Below are 14137 nucleotides of genomic sequence, written 5' to 3' on the forward strand. Positions count from 1 at the left end.
TGCCTGAGATGGAAGCATCAAGAAGGAATGAATACGACGTCAAGAGACTGCGGTAGGGGATGCCTTCACCAGTGGCGTAACGAAGCATTTGTCAGAGACCCTGCTCTAAAAATTTAAGCCCTAAGTAAATTCAAACCTTTAATTCATAGGGAAGGGTCGTTTGGTCGAATAAGTCATTTGGCTGAATAGGTCATTTGGCCGAATAGGTATTTGGCACGAGTAGGTCATTATGCCGAATAATTCATTTGGCCCGAGTAGGTCATTAGGTCGAATAGGTAATTTGGCCGAATAACTCATTTGGTCGAATATGTCATTATGTACGGCTAAGGTGGGCCCTCCTTAGCAAGACTATGCTAAGGGTGGCTGGGTTCGATTCTCGGTGCCGGTGTAGGCAATTTTAGGTTTGGAAATCGTCTCGGTTTCCCTGGGCATAAAAGTATCATCGTGTTAGTGATATACGAATGCAGAAATGGTAACTTGGCTTAGAAACCTCACAGTTAATAGCTGTGGAATTGCTTGATGAACTGCGAGGCGGCAATGTGGGGGATGTAATGCCAATGAAGAAGAAGAAGGTCATCATGTCGAATAGGTTATTTGGCCGAATGGATCATTTGGCCGAATGGATCATTTGGCCGAATAGGTCATTTAGCTCGAATTGGTCATTTGGCTCGAATAGGTCATTTTGCCGAATAGGCCATTTTGCCGAATAGGTCATTCAGCCGAATTAGTCATCTAGCCCGAATAGGTCATTATGCCGAATAAGTCATTTGGTCGAATAGGTCATTTGGCCGAACAGGTCATTTAGCCGAGTAGGTAATTTGGCCGAATAGGTCATTTGACCGAATAGGTCTGTTTGCGCACATACAACGTTCGGACTGATTACGCGGCATCATAAAAAGGTGCGCGGTGATATTGCCACTAAGAATAGTCACATGTTCACGGTCACTGAAACACTCTATATTTCTCAAGACAAACTACAACTTGTGCTTATTATAACAAACGAACGAGCTACCGAACGCGATGGTTTATTGATATCAACTGCTTTCGTCTGCTCTGCTGCTTCTATACCGTATAGATGGTTCGAGCGATCGAGAGACGATCGGCACTATCTCTTCTACGTCTACCTAGTTGGATATGGATGTGTAGATAACAACTAATTGTGGCTAAGAAGAGAGTGAGTGACCCCGCGCCTAGGGTGGCCACTTTGAAACCTACGGATTTCAAATCTAGTTACTTGCGAATTTCTTGAATAATAATCTTACTGACTAGTATAATTCAATTTTATATTCACACTTCGATTTGCTGCTGCTTTATGACGGTGTGACGATGTGATGTTCATCTTCGACAATTGATCTGGAATGTTGCTTGCAACATGGCTGGCTTACAGTATTTCTTCTACGGATTCTCCGTGATCTCGGCGGACTACTTCTTCGGTGGGTTTGGTTGTTTTGCGACTTGATAGATGACGACGATTCACTTCGATGGATGGTACGAAGTCGTATGCGGCACGGCTGGTGAGTTTTCTTGTTGCACCGGATATCAGCTTTGCTTCTTGACGGGACTGACGGATGTCTTAATGTATTCTGTGATGCAGCGACTTGATTGATGACGACGATTTGGTAGTGTGCTTCCGTGGCCACCTTCAGCATTCACTCGATTCTTTATTCGGATGACGGACATCGATTGATGGTGGAGTGGTTAGTTGGGCTTGGGTGCCTTGTGATTGTCCTCGACGTCGACGGGGAAACGGGCATCATTCGCTAGAACATATGAGAGGGTGTTTTTTTAAATGGATTGAAGAGATCAAAAATAACTTCCCTGACAAGCTCATCTACCATCACCAAAGCATGCGTGTACCTCGGAACGTTGGACTTCAAAGGGGAACAATAGACTGATGACGACTTGGCTTCAGATATAGCAGTGTCCCGGGGATCCGGGACCGGGTAGAACAACGGCTAAACTTCGATTACTTTTTGCAAAAATGAATGGAAAACAAAGACTTACTGGAATGCGGAGGCCACTGGGACCTCCGAGGGTGCCGAAGCACCACCGGTGGAGGCGAATTATGCCTCATCATTGGAAGAATTGTCCCATATCGGAAGTATGCAAATCTTCGAGATTGCTCTACGGTATACCCCACTGCTAGTCCGCACGTCTACCACACGGATGTTGTCATCAGAGCCTCGGAACATTTCGGTTACTCGACCCAGGTTCCATTTCAGCTGCGGAAGCTGCTCGTCCATCAATAGAACCATTGTTCCAACAGTTATGTTGTCTCGTCGCCTTGTCCACTTCATCCAACTGTGCAGGTCGGAACAGTACAGTGTGGTCCACTTCTTCCAGATTCACTGAGTATACGCTCTAGCTCGCTGCCAGACGGCTTGTTGGAATATTCACCAAAACAAGGTTCAGCGATAGCTGTCAACGGACGTTGCACCAGGAAGTGTCCTGGAGTAAGGACTTCGAAGTCTCCAGGATCATTACTGATTGGAGTAAGCGGTCTAGAGTTCAACATTGCCTTAATCTGAGTGAGAACTGTCTGCATCTCGTCGTACTGCAACGTTCGCGATCCCATGATCTTTTTGAAAGTGGTCTTGAAGCTCTTCACGGCTGCTTCCCATAGACCACTGAAGTTTGGAGACCTTGCTGGGATGAATTTAAATTCAACACCCTCAGCTGCGGCATTGCATGCCACAGAGTTCTGAAAGTGCTCCTGCTCGAAAAGATTTAACAGTCGTCGAAGTTCACGCTTGGCCCCGACGAAGTTCTTAGCATTGTCGCACATTATCAAAACCGGACGGCCTCGACGAGCAAAGAAACGTTTAAGTGCCGCCAGGAATGCCTCAGTGGTGAGATCTGCGACAAGCTTGACGTGGATTGCCTTCTCAACGAGGCACACAAATACAGTAACAAAGCATTTCACAGGATGACTTCGACGCTGCGGGTAGGACACCAAGAAAGGTCCACAATAGTCCCCACCAACCTTCTGGAACGGGGGAGCGGGGTTCACCCTATCCGACATGAGTTCTGCTATTAATTGCTCATGACATCTGGGTTTTATACGGAAGCAGGCGACGCATTCACGCAAGACCTTCCGTACCAGTTTTCGTATGTTAGGGATCCAAAACCTTTCTCTGGTGCTAGCAATGACAACTTGTTGTCCGGAGTGAAGCATCTTCAAATGATAGTAGCGGATTACCAGCGGAGCGAGAGGATGACGATGGTCGATGGTCATTGGATGCTTCCGATTCTCGGATACAGCAACGCTCCGGAGCTGGCCACCAATGCGAAGTATTCCACCCTGCAGCGTGGGATTCAATGACGATTTAAATGTGCAACTTCTTCGGTCACGGGCCAGAAGTTTCGTTCTTGTCGCATCCAAACTGATCCGTTAAACCAAAGTAATTAGTACTCCAATTGAGAGGCTGATAAGCCGCGCGAAAGAACATCGGTTGGGTTTTTTATTCCTGCGACATGATTCCATAAACCACCTTTCGTCAGGTGCTGGATCTCAGACACTCTGTTCGCGACAAAAGTTTGCCATCGCGATGGAGTCGACGCAATCCAAAATTTAACAATGTTGGAATAGTTTTTATTGGAATTGAACCATCGCGGAATGTTGATGGATGCACCAAGGTTCCTGCGATACTTCAACCAAAATGCTTGAAGGTTTTCAGGAAGCAAATCGTTCCAACTGACTTGTATTTTTTTTTATTTCTTTATTTGAGTGATTTTTAAGTAAAGTACAAAGTTCATCACTTAACTGACTTGTAGTTTCCACAACGTTTGGGTGAAAATCTTGGCTCACGGGTCCATTCAAACCCAATGGATCAAACAATTTGGATGCATCGGAAACAAGAGTCCTCTTCGTCACCTCTGTTGTCGTACTCCACTTTGGAACAGTTAAGCTGAAATCATCGGCGGAAGGGCACCAGACAAGGCCTAGTGTTTTGACAGTAGCTGTTGGCGGCGGAGGATCCATCTCGAATACTTCTCGATCGATGCGGCTGCAGTTCGGCTAGGACTTCTGCACAGTTTGAGTTCCATTTACGTAACGAGAATCCAGCTGAGTCTGTCAGGCTAACCATTTCTGTGACTAGCTTCTAGCCTTCCTCTGGACTGTCGACGCCCGTGATCATGTCTTTCCGCAGCACCTGTGCTGCTACTGGATGTGTGAAGTCTCCATCTCCTGCTAGTTGAACTAGACAACGAGTAGCGAGAAACGGAGTGGATGCGGTGCCGTATGTAAAAGTTGTGAGTTGATAAGTCTGGATGGGTTGCTCTGAAGACTTCCTCCATAGAACAAGCTGCAACTTCTGGTCACGTGATCACATTCTTACCATTCGGTACATATTTGCTACGTCAGCGACGATACCAACTCGACGCAGTCGGAATCGAGCGTGAAAAGAGATGAGATCATCCTAGACTACGGGACCGACCATCAACCCATCATTGAGTGAAGCGCCTAATGTGGTGTTGCACGATGCGTCAAACACAACGCGCAATTTGGTCATTGTGCTGTCCGTCTTCAGAACAGCGTGGTGCGGCATATAATAGCACATCTATCCGGACAGTTCTGCTTCGCTCACTTCCTTCATATGACCCTTTAACGAGTATTCCTCCATAAATTGACAGTACAATTTTTTTCCGCTGCGGAGGTAGCTTTGTTCGGTTCAACTGATTGAAAATCAGCGCAATGATTCTTCAGAAAGGTCACCAGTCCGATCCTTCGAGTTATGCGAAGTTTCCCAGTCGTAACCCAATCAAAGGGTTACGCCATCGAGCTTTAAGCACACCATGTGCACCAGAACCTGTGCTCCAGCCGTCGGCACTTTCTCCCATCTTCTGCAGCATTTGGAGATTCTTCTCAAAGTCACTGACAAGCTGGTTCAGTGCTTCGTAGTTTTCCTAGCGCATGGATTCGATGGAGAAGATAGCATCGAGATAGGCCTTCACTATCAGCTTCTTGTTGTGGTATCGTTCCTCAAGTGCAGCTCAAGCCACGACGATCGCAGGTAGGTGAATTTGTCCATGTCGGTGAGTTCACGGCTCCCGTGAATCAGGCTTTGGAAAGCATTCCGATAAGATACCCAATCTCGAAGTTTGCCACTGAATGTTCATTCATTTATTTAGTCTACATCTATACAGATAACACTGAATCAACAATTTGACGCCACAATACACGGTTCGAGGCCGCATCTCTCCATCCTCGAATACGCCCCACGCTCGCCAAGTCGTTCTGCACCTGGTCTGCCCATCTCGCTCGCTGCGCTCCACGTCGTCTCGTACCTGCCGGATCGGAAGCGAACACCATCTTTGCAGGGTTGCTGTCCGGCATTCTTGTAACATGCCCTGCCCATCGTACCCTTCCGGCTTTAGCTACCTTCTGGATACTGGGTTCGCCGTAGAGCTGGGCGAGCTCATGGTTCATTCTTCGCCGCCACACACCGTCTTCTTGTACACCGCCAAAGATGGTCCTAAGCACCCGTCTCTCGAATACCCGAGTGCTTGCAAGTCCTCCTCGAGCATTGTCCATGTTTCATGTCCGTAGAGGACTACCGGTCTTATTAACGTCTTGTACATGACACATTTGGTGCGGCGGCGAATCTTTTCGACCGCAGTTTCTTCTGGAGCCCGTAGTAGGCCCGACTTCCACAGATGATGCGCCTTCGTATTTCACGACTAACGTTGTTGTCAGCCGTTAGCAAGGATCCGAGGTAGACGAATTCCTCGACCACCTCGAAGGTATCCCCGTCTATCGTAACACTGCTTCCCAGGCGGGCCCTGTCGCGCTCGGTTCCGCCCACAAGCATGTACTTTGTCTTTGACGCATTCACCACCAGTCCAACTTTTGTTGCTTCACGTTTCAGGCGGGTGTACAGTTCTGCCACCTTTGCAAATGTTCGGCCGACAATGTCCATGTCATCCGCGAAGCAAATAAATTGACTGGATCTGTTGAAAATCGTACCCCGGCTGTTACACCCGGCTCTCCGCATGACAACTTCTAGCGCAATGTTGAACAACAGGCACGAAAGTCCATCACCTTGTCTTAGTCCCCGGCGCGATTCGAACGAACTGTGAGAGATCTTCACACAGTTTTGCACACCACCCACCGTTGCTTTGATCAGTCTGGTAAGCTTTCCAGGGAAGCTGTTCTCGTCCATAATTTTCCATAGCTCTACGCGGTCTATACTGTCGTATGCCGCCTTGAAATCAACGAACAGATGGTGCGTTGGGACCTGGTATTCACGGCATTTTTGAAGGATTTGCCGTACAGTAAAGATCTGGTCCGTTGTCGAGCGGCCGTCAACGAAGCCGGCTTGATAACTTCCCACGAACTCGTTCACTAATGGTGACAGACGACGGAAGATGATCTGGGATATCACTTTGTAGGCGGCATTAAGAATGGTGATCGCTCGAAAGTTCTCACACTCCAGTTTGTCGCCTTTCTTGTAGATGGGGCATATAACCCCTTCCTTCCACTCCTCCGGTAGCTGTTCGTTTTCCCAGATTCTGACTATCAGTTTGTGCAGGCAAGTGGCCAGCTTTTCCGGGCCCATCTTGATGAGCTCAGCTCCGATACCATCCTTACCAGCTGCTTTATTGGTCTTTAGCTGTTGGATGGCATCCTTAACTTCCCTCAAGGTGGGGGCTGGTTGGCTTCCATCGTCCGCTGAACTGACGTAGTCATCTCCTCCGCTGCCTTGACTTTCATTGTCTGTACTCTCAGCGCCATTCAGATGTTCCTCGTAGTGCTGCTTCCACCTTTCGATCACCACACGTTCGTCCGTCAAGATGCTCCCATCCTTATCCCGGCACATTTCGGCTCTGATTGACATTGAGCTTCTGATAGAACTTGCGTGTATCTTGAGAACGGCACAGCTGTTCCATCTCCTCGCACTCCGCTTCTTCCAGGCGGCGTTTCTTCTCCTGAAAAAGGCGGGTCTGCTGTCTCCGCTTCCGTCTATAACGTTCCACGTTCTGCCGGGTACCTTGCTGCAGCGCGACCGCCCGCGCTGCGTCCTTCTCCTCCAGAATCTGTCTGCACTCTTCGTCGAACCAATCGTTCCGTCGACTTCGACCCATATACCCGACGTTGTTCTCCGCTGCGTCGTTAATGGCTGCTTTGACTGTATTCCAGCAGTCCTCAAGAGGGGCCCCATCGAGCTCACCCTCTTCCGGCAACGCTGCCTCGAGATGCTGCGCGTATGCAGTGGCGACATCAGGTTGCTTCAGTCGCTCTAGGTCGTACCGCGGCGGTCGTCGGTACCGAACATTGTTGATGACGGATAGTTTTGGGCGCAGTTTAACCATCACCAGATAGTGGTCAGAGTCGATGTTAGCGCCACGATATGTCCTGACGTCGATAATGTCGGAGAAGTGCCGTCCATCAATCAGAACGTGGTCGATTTGTGATTCTGTCTGCAGTGGCGATCTCCAGGTGTACCGATACGGGAGGCTGTGTTGAAAGTAGGTGCTGCGAATGGCCATATTCTTGGAGGCGGCGAAATCAATTAGTCGTAGGCCGTTTTCGTTCGTCAGCCGGTGAGCGCTGAACTTTCCAATAGTCGGTCTAAACTCCTCCTCTTGGCCAACCTGAGCGTTCAAATCTCCTATGATGATTTTGACGTCGTGGCTTGGGCAGCTGTCGTACTCACGTTCCAGCTGCGCGTAGAATGCGTCCTTTTCATCATCAGTGCTTCCGGAGTGTGGGCTATGGACGTTGATTATGCTGAAGTTGAAGAACCGGCCTTTGATCCTCAACCTGCACATTCTCTCGTTGATCGGCCACCACCCGATCACGCGCCTTTGCATGTCGCCCATCACTATGAAAGCTGTTCCCAGCTCGTGTGTGTGCTGCCGCAGCTCTGGTAGATGGTATGATTACCTCTAAACGTTCGCACCATTGATCCCTTCCAACAAACCTCCTGCAGCGCTACGATGCCGAATCCACGGTCCTTGAGCACATCGGCGAGTATGCGTGTGCTCCCGATGAAGTTGAGAGATTTGCAGTTCCACGAACCGAGTTTCCAATCGCTAGTCCCTTTTCGTCGCAGTGGTCTTCGCCGATGGTTCCGGTCCGTACTCTCTTGTTGATTGTTCGTTGCTTATGATTTTTTAAAGGTTGGCTTGCAGGGACTGACACCAAACCCCCTAAATTTCCGGAGGACCATTCCTCCTTATTTCCGGTGGACCATGGTGCACAGTTTCACTTAGAGTCCCTCGCTGGCACTCGGACGATGATCAGCCGCCCCTAACATGGAGAACAGACGCTGTTGTGAGCCGATCCTGACATGGAGAACAGACGCTCAATAAGATTTGCACCTCCGGAGAGGAGCAAACCCCCCTTCCCTGTCAGCATACGACCATAGTTCCCACCGGGGTTGGTTACCCGATCTTCCCTAAGGTTGCTCGTATCCCGGCCAGCACCGCGGGGAGGTAGGGATAGGAGTTGCTGGGTAAGAGGCTAAGGACCGCGAGATGGGGTCTATTTTATTCCTTCAGGTACGCGAAGTACCAATGGTACGCTTTACCCAGCATTTGCCATGCCTATGAATGCCACTGAATGTAGGAAGTCTAATTTCTGGAAGCTTCACCTTAGAGAGAACGGGTTGATTATCTGGAATTGCTGGATTATTGGAAACAGGTTTCGTGGTCTGTAGCCACTTCAATAACGCCGCTTTGTCCTTGCAGTAGCGATTCTCGTCGTCCTATGGTCAACGCAGCGTGCAGCACCTTCCGCTTCTCGCTTCTTGGATGCTTGTTCCAGCCTTGATCAACGATCCTTTTCAGACTCTACGCAGATCGTCCGTCATAGTCCACTATTTAGCACTCAAGTCACTGACAAATAAAAAAGTTCACTTCACTGAGGAATTCGTTTGCAGAGTTCACTTTTTACGACATAATCACTGCTGCACTGTATTTACTGCACTGTTGATTGCCTATCGACTCGACGTTCCACGCGCCGCGAGACGAACCGACCACCCAAGGATTGGCAGCGAAGGGGAAAATTGACCAGCGAATGAAAGAACCAACCAGAATTCAGCGAAAAACAAGACCAACTTCTATCGAGAAACCACAGGGACCAATTCCACAAATTAATGCCAATACACTATTTCGCATGCAATCGTTTTATTTGATGCCAATCAATGGCTCCGATCCATAATGGATCCAATCATGCAAATGGCCACAGACAACACATGCAAGTTTACTTCCCTGTATATTTGTCGTCCTCCGTGCAGATCGATTCCGTTGAAGTGGCTCTTCGAACGTAATTCAATCTAATTAATAACGTATTTGGCACGAACAAGGTCATTTGGTCGAATAGGTCATTCAGCCGAATAGGTCATTTGTTCAAACAAGTGATTCGGCTGAATGTTATTTGACTTCTCACTTCTCAATTATCATTTCTCACTGCAAAGGAAATTATAATTTATGAGTGAGAAAAGTGGCGTCTCTCTTTTTACGCCGCTCTTTCCACTTTTTACAATGAGAAGTGATAAGTGAAAGATAAGAAGTGAGAACTGAGACGTCTTACTTCTCTCTAATAATTTCTCACTTATCACTGTGTTAAGTGAGTGTAGACGTCTCATTTCTTACTTCGCATTACTCACTTTTCACAGTTAGAAGTTATTAGTGAGTTTCACTTCTCACTTCGCACTACTCGTTTCTCACGTCTTACTGTGAAAAGTGAGAGGTACGAAGTGAGTAGAGAGTCGTCTGAAAAAGGTAATAAGTGTGAAGGACGAAGTGAGATGTGTTTATGAAAAGTGAGAAATGAGATGTAAGAAGGAATAATTTTTTACTTTTCACATTTTTACTGTGAGGAGTGAGAAAAGTGAAATCTTCTAAATTTCAAACAATTCATTTCTCTTTTGTATCTTCGCTTCACCAACAAGTACGAAGTGCGAAATCTGAAATGAAAAGCAAGAATAAGGAGTAAGAAGTGAGACATTTCACTTTTCAGTTCTCACTGTGATAAGTGAGAAGTAAAAATGAGGTTCTCACACTTGGCACGTCTTGTTTCTCAAATCTAATCTCTAACTTCTCGTTTCTTACTTTTAGCTTCGCCATTTTCCATTTTTTTATCACTTCATATTTTGCGCATTGACTATTGTTCGACCAAAAGGAAATGTTAGCCCATTTGACCCGTTTGGGTCTTAACGAAACTTACCGTCGTATGATCCATTAAGTCAATTGACATCCTCGGCCATATGATCAAATAATACTTTTGGCCAGATGACATTTACAGCCAAATGGATATTTGTAACAAACGACCATTTCGACCAACCGGAATTTCCGTCCAAATGATCTATTTGGCCAAACGACTTCTTCAGACGCATATGATCCGTTCGACCGTATAACATTTACTGTTAAATGAGCCTTTCCTTTAAACTGCAATATAATCCGAATTTAAACCTAAACTCAAATTCAATTCAACGTGAGAAATGAGAAGTGTCACTTATTTATCACTTCTCATTTCATACTCAAAGTGAGAAAAAAGGAATGACAAGTAAGACGCCTTCGCTTCGCTGTGTGAAATAAAAAGCAAGAAAAGAGGAGTGAGAAGTGAGAAGTGAAACACTGTGAAACTTCTTCTGATCCCGGTAGGTATAGCTGCCCCAGAAGAGGGCTAGTCCAGACCACGATCTGTTGATCTTCAGTCAACGACAGCTCATGGGTCGGGCACCAAAGACCCTTTTTGCTCCCGAGTTTCAGGGCGTGGCAAGCGTGGTGATATTTTTGGCAAGAGATTCTTCTAGTAGGGGAGAATAATCAATTTTAATTACCTTTGTTTAGAATACAGGGTGGACGAAATTGGGTAAAGCAAAGAGCTAGCTGGTGAATCAACCGGTGATTCGATAAATTAGATGTTTTCATGATGATGATTGCACTCGATACGGCCTTCTTACTGAGACTCAAACGCTCCAGAGTGATGACGATTGACGGTTGAGCAGTACATGGTTTGTTCTTAGCTGAACAATGACGTTCCAATGCAAGGTTGGCCATTTGGCTAATTGCCACTTCTTATTACTTACTTTTCACTTCTTAATAATCATTATTCACTTCACATTTTACGGTCATATCCAATTGATCAAACGACCTTTTCCACCAAATGGTCCTTTCCTCCACGAGCATTTCGCTCAAACATTATTTTCGATAGTTTCGGCTATTGCGACCAAATAACATTTTCGGCCAGGTAATTTTCGTCCTAAAGGTCTGTTCAGCCAAATGTCGAATTCGACCAAATAACTTACAGTTCAGTGGACGTCGACCAAATGTTTTCACTCGATCAACTTTCGGCCGAACGGCCCTATTTCATTCAAGTCCAGCTTATTCAAACTCGAATTAAATTCTAGAACCTATTATTAGTTAAACTTCGAATTAAAATTTGAATTGGAATTCAATTTTCCACTATCCAATACATCAAATCCATATTATAATGCAAAACGAAAATCTAGATTGAAATTAGAATTTAAACCATATTCATTCGAACTCAAAACCATACTTGACATTCCACTAAAAAGCTCAAAATAATTTTATTATCAAAACCATACTCAAATTCAAATCTGACTTCAAATACCCAAAAAATGATATACAGACAGACATTTTGTACTGATTCAAATCCAAAATAACATCTGAATTTAAATCCCAATTCAAATCAGAGATGAAATCTAAATTGAAATTCAAAAATGAATTCGGCTGCAAATCCAAACTGACAGGAATTTGGAAACGAATTGATATTTGAATTAAACTCCGAATTTGAATCCGATTTAAAATTCGAATTGAAATTAAATCCTAAATGAAATCTGAAAATCCGCATTGTTCAGCAAACGACATTCGTTCGGCTAAACGACATTTTCCACCAAATGGCTCCTTCTGTCAATCGACCATTTCGGCAAAACGGCATTTTCGACAGTGTCGACCGAATGACCTGTTCGGACATACGCCTTTTTTAGTCTAAATTACCTAATCCATCAAATGACATTTTCGGCCGTACGACCGTAATTGCGTCCAAATTGCATGTTTGGCCAGATGAGTTTCGGCCTAAGGGTCTATTCGGCCAAATGGCAAACTCAACCAAACAACCTACGGTTCAGTGGCCGTCGGCCAAATGTTTCCACCCGATTGACTTTCGGCCCAATGGTCCAGCTGATTCAAATTTGGATTCAGAGTTTAAAATTCAATCTAGATTTTATTTCTGAAATCTATTCAGAGTTAAAATTCGAATTTTAATCCAATTTTCCAATATCCAACACATTAAATTAATACTCGAGTCCGAAATCTGGATTCAAATTAGAATTTGATCCGTATTCATTCGAATTCAAAACCATACTCGAATTCAAATCCGAGTTCAAATACACAAATAAGAATTCGGCTTGAAATCCGAACTGATCTGAATATGAGAACAAATTGATGTTTGAATTTAAATACCTACGATTTCAAATTTAAGTTGAAATTAAATCTCAAATGCAATCCTTAAATCCGCATTGGAGTCTGCATTGGAGAAAAATGTTTTATTCCCATGTTCAAATTTGATTCTTGAAATCCGAATTGCATCCAAATCCAAATAGGATGCTTCTGGATTTAATCTCATGGCTTCGATGTTCATCCCATCAGAAACAAACTAATGTAAAGGTATTTTATTTATTTATTATTTTTGTGACTTTTTTTTCAGCAGGGAGCACGAATGTAGACAAAAGGAAGCGACGGATTTGGTGCCGTATTTCTTTGTTTCGCGAAGAGATGAATATAATTATTATGTTCAGTGAGATGGATATTGGAACAGTCCTCCTGTGTGTTACAATCTAAATGCGATTGGATTCTAATCAGAATTCAAACATAATTGATTTAAAATTATTTTCAAATGTTGATTGAAATCCGAAAAAAAAAGCTCAATTCACATCTGAAGGCAATGCCGAACTCAAATTCGATTAAAATTCTAATTTTAGGAATTATTAAAATTTTGCTTATGAGTTCGGCACCCCGAATGGTGGATAGGGCCGGGCTTAAAGATCTGGACGATGGTTAAGCTGCCATGAGCCCCTGGGTCTGTATCTACTGCGACGTCCGGCTGGGCTCCAGTCTAATGCTTGTTTGCTGATAATTAAGAGATGAGCCAGCCCAGGGCTGCAAAGCTCTATAATAAAGATAATAATAATAATTGTTTGCAGATTTTCTTTCCTCCCCTACGTAAGGGGTGGTCGACTCAACCCCACCTCCATTCCAGAATTCAAGTTGCTATGAACTAAAATCCAAATCTAAAATACGGAATCAGATTAAAAATTGATTTGATTTTCTATCAAATTTAGCTATAGACTTCCGACCAGTGAAAACGACCTTAGATTACAAACTAGAATACGAAATAAGATTTTCTTTCAATCCAATCAAGCATTCGTACTCTCTCATTAAAACAATGTTATGATTATATAACCTTATATCACTGCCACGCTAAGTAATCTACTGCTTCTAGACCAGTTATATGCCTATTTTGGCAAATTTTTGCTTATACCAGCGGTTCTCAACCTGGGGTACATGTACCCCTGGGGGTACCTTCGCTGGCTCTAGGGGGTACCTCGGACAAAAAAGCTTAATGGCGGACATATTACAATTTGATTAATTTTCGTTAATAAAGTTTTGATAATTGTGTATTTTCTATTTCAAAAATTTATATTGTACATAATATATAATGCGATCAATAAATCCCAATTGAATCATGCCTTCCACAACCAGCACAATGTATGAAGGGCTGCGGAACAAAAGATCAAATGAACAAAATGATTTTTTTTTTCACTAAAACTCGATTGCTTCGTTGCGAGAAGATTAGAAGCATCATTTTACGCCTCTCGGAAGCCTTCTTCCAAGCAGCTCTAAAGCTTCCTTTCAAGAGGCTCGGAAGCCTTCTTTCAAGTGGTTAGGGTGCCCTCTTTCAAGAGGCTCGGAAGCCTCTTTTCAAGAGGTTCGGAAGCCTCCTCTCAAGAGGCTCGGAAGCCTCCTCTCAAGAGGCTCGGAAGCCTCCTCTCAAGAGGCTCGGAAGCCTCCTCTCAAGAGGCTCGGAAGCCTCCTCTCAAGAGGCACGGAAGCCTCCTCCCAAGACGCCCGGAAGCCTCCTCTCAAGAGGCCCGGAAGCCTCCTC

The 14137-nt window shown here is 45.0% G+C and overlaps 2 protein-coding genes across 2 annotated transcripts in view; one reads left to right on the forward strand and one right to left on the reverse strand.

Moving 5' to 3' along the window:
* The window catches only part of LOC134225098 (putative uncharacterized protein DDB_G0277255), a 506490-nt gene that overhangs the window by 115269 nt on the left and 377084 nt on the right, over nt 1–14137 (forward strand). The window lies entirely within an intron of this gene.
* On the reverse strand, nt 2294–3022 carry LOC134206127 (uncharacterized). Its single transcript, XM_062681816.1, has one exon. The coding sequence runs from the start codon at nt 3020–3022 to the stop codon at nt 2294–2296; it is 729 nt and encodes a 242-aa protein (XP_062537800.1).

This window comes from Armigeres subalbatus, chromosome 1 (genome assembly GCF_024139115.2).
Source record: "Armigeres subalbatus isolate Guangzhou_Male chromosome 1, GZ_Asu_2, whole genome shotgun sequence".
Lineage (NCBI taxonomy): Eukaryota > Metazoa > Arthropoda > Insecta > Diptera > Culicidae > Armigeres > Armigeres subalbatus.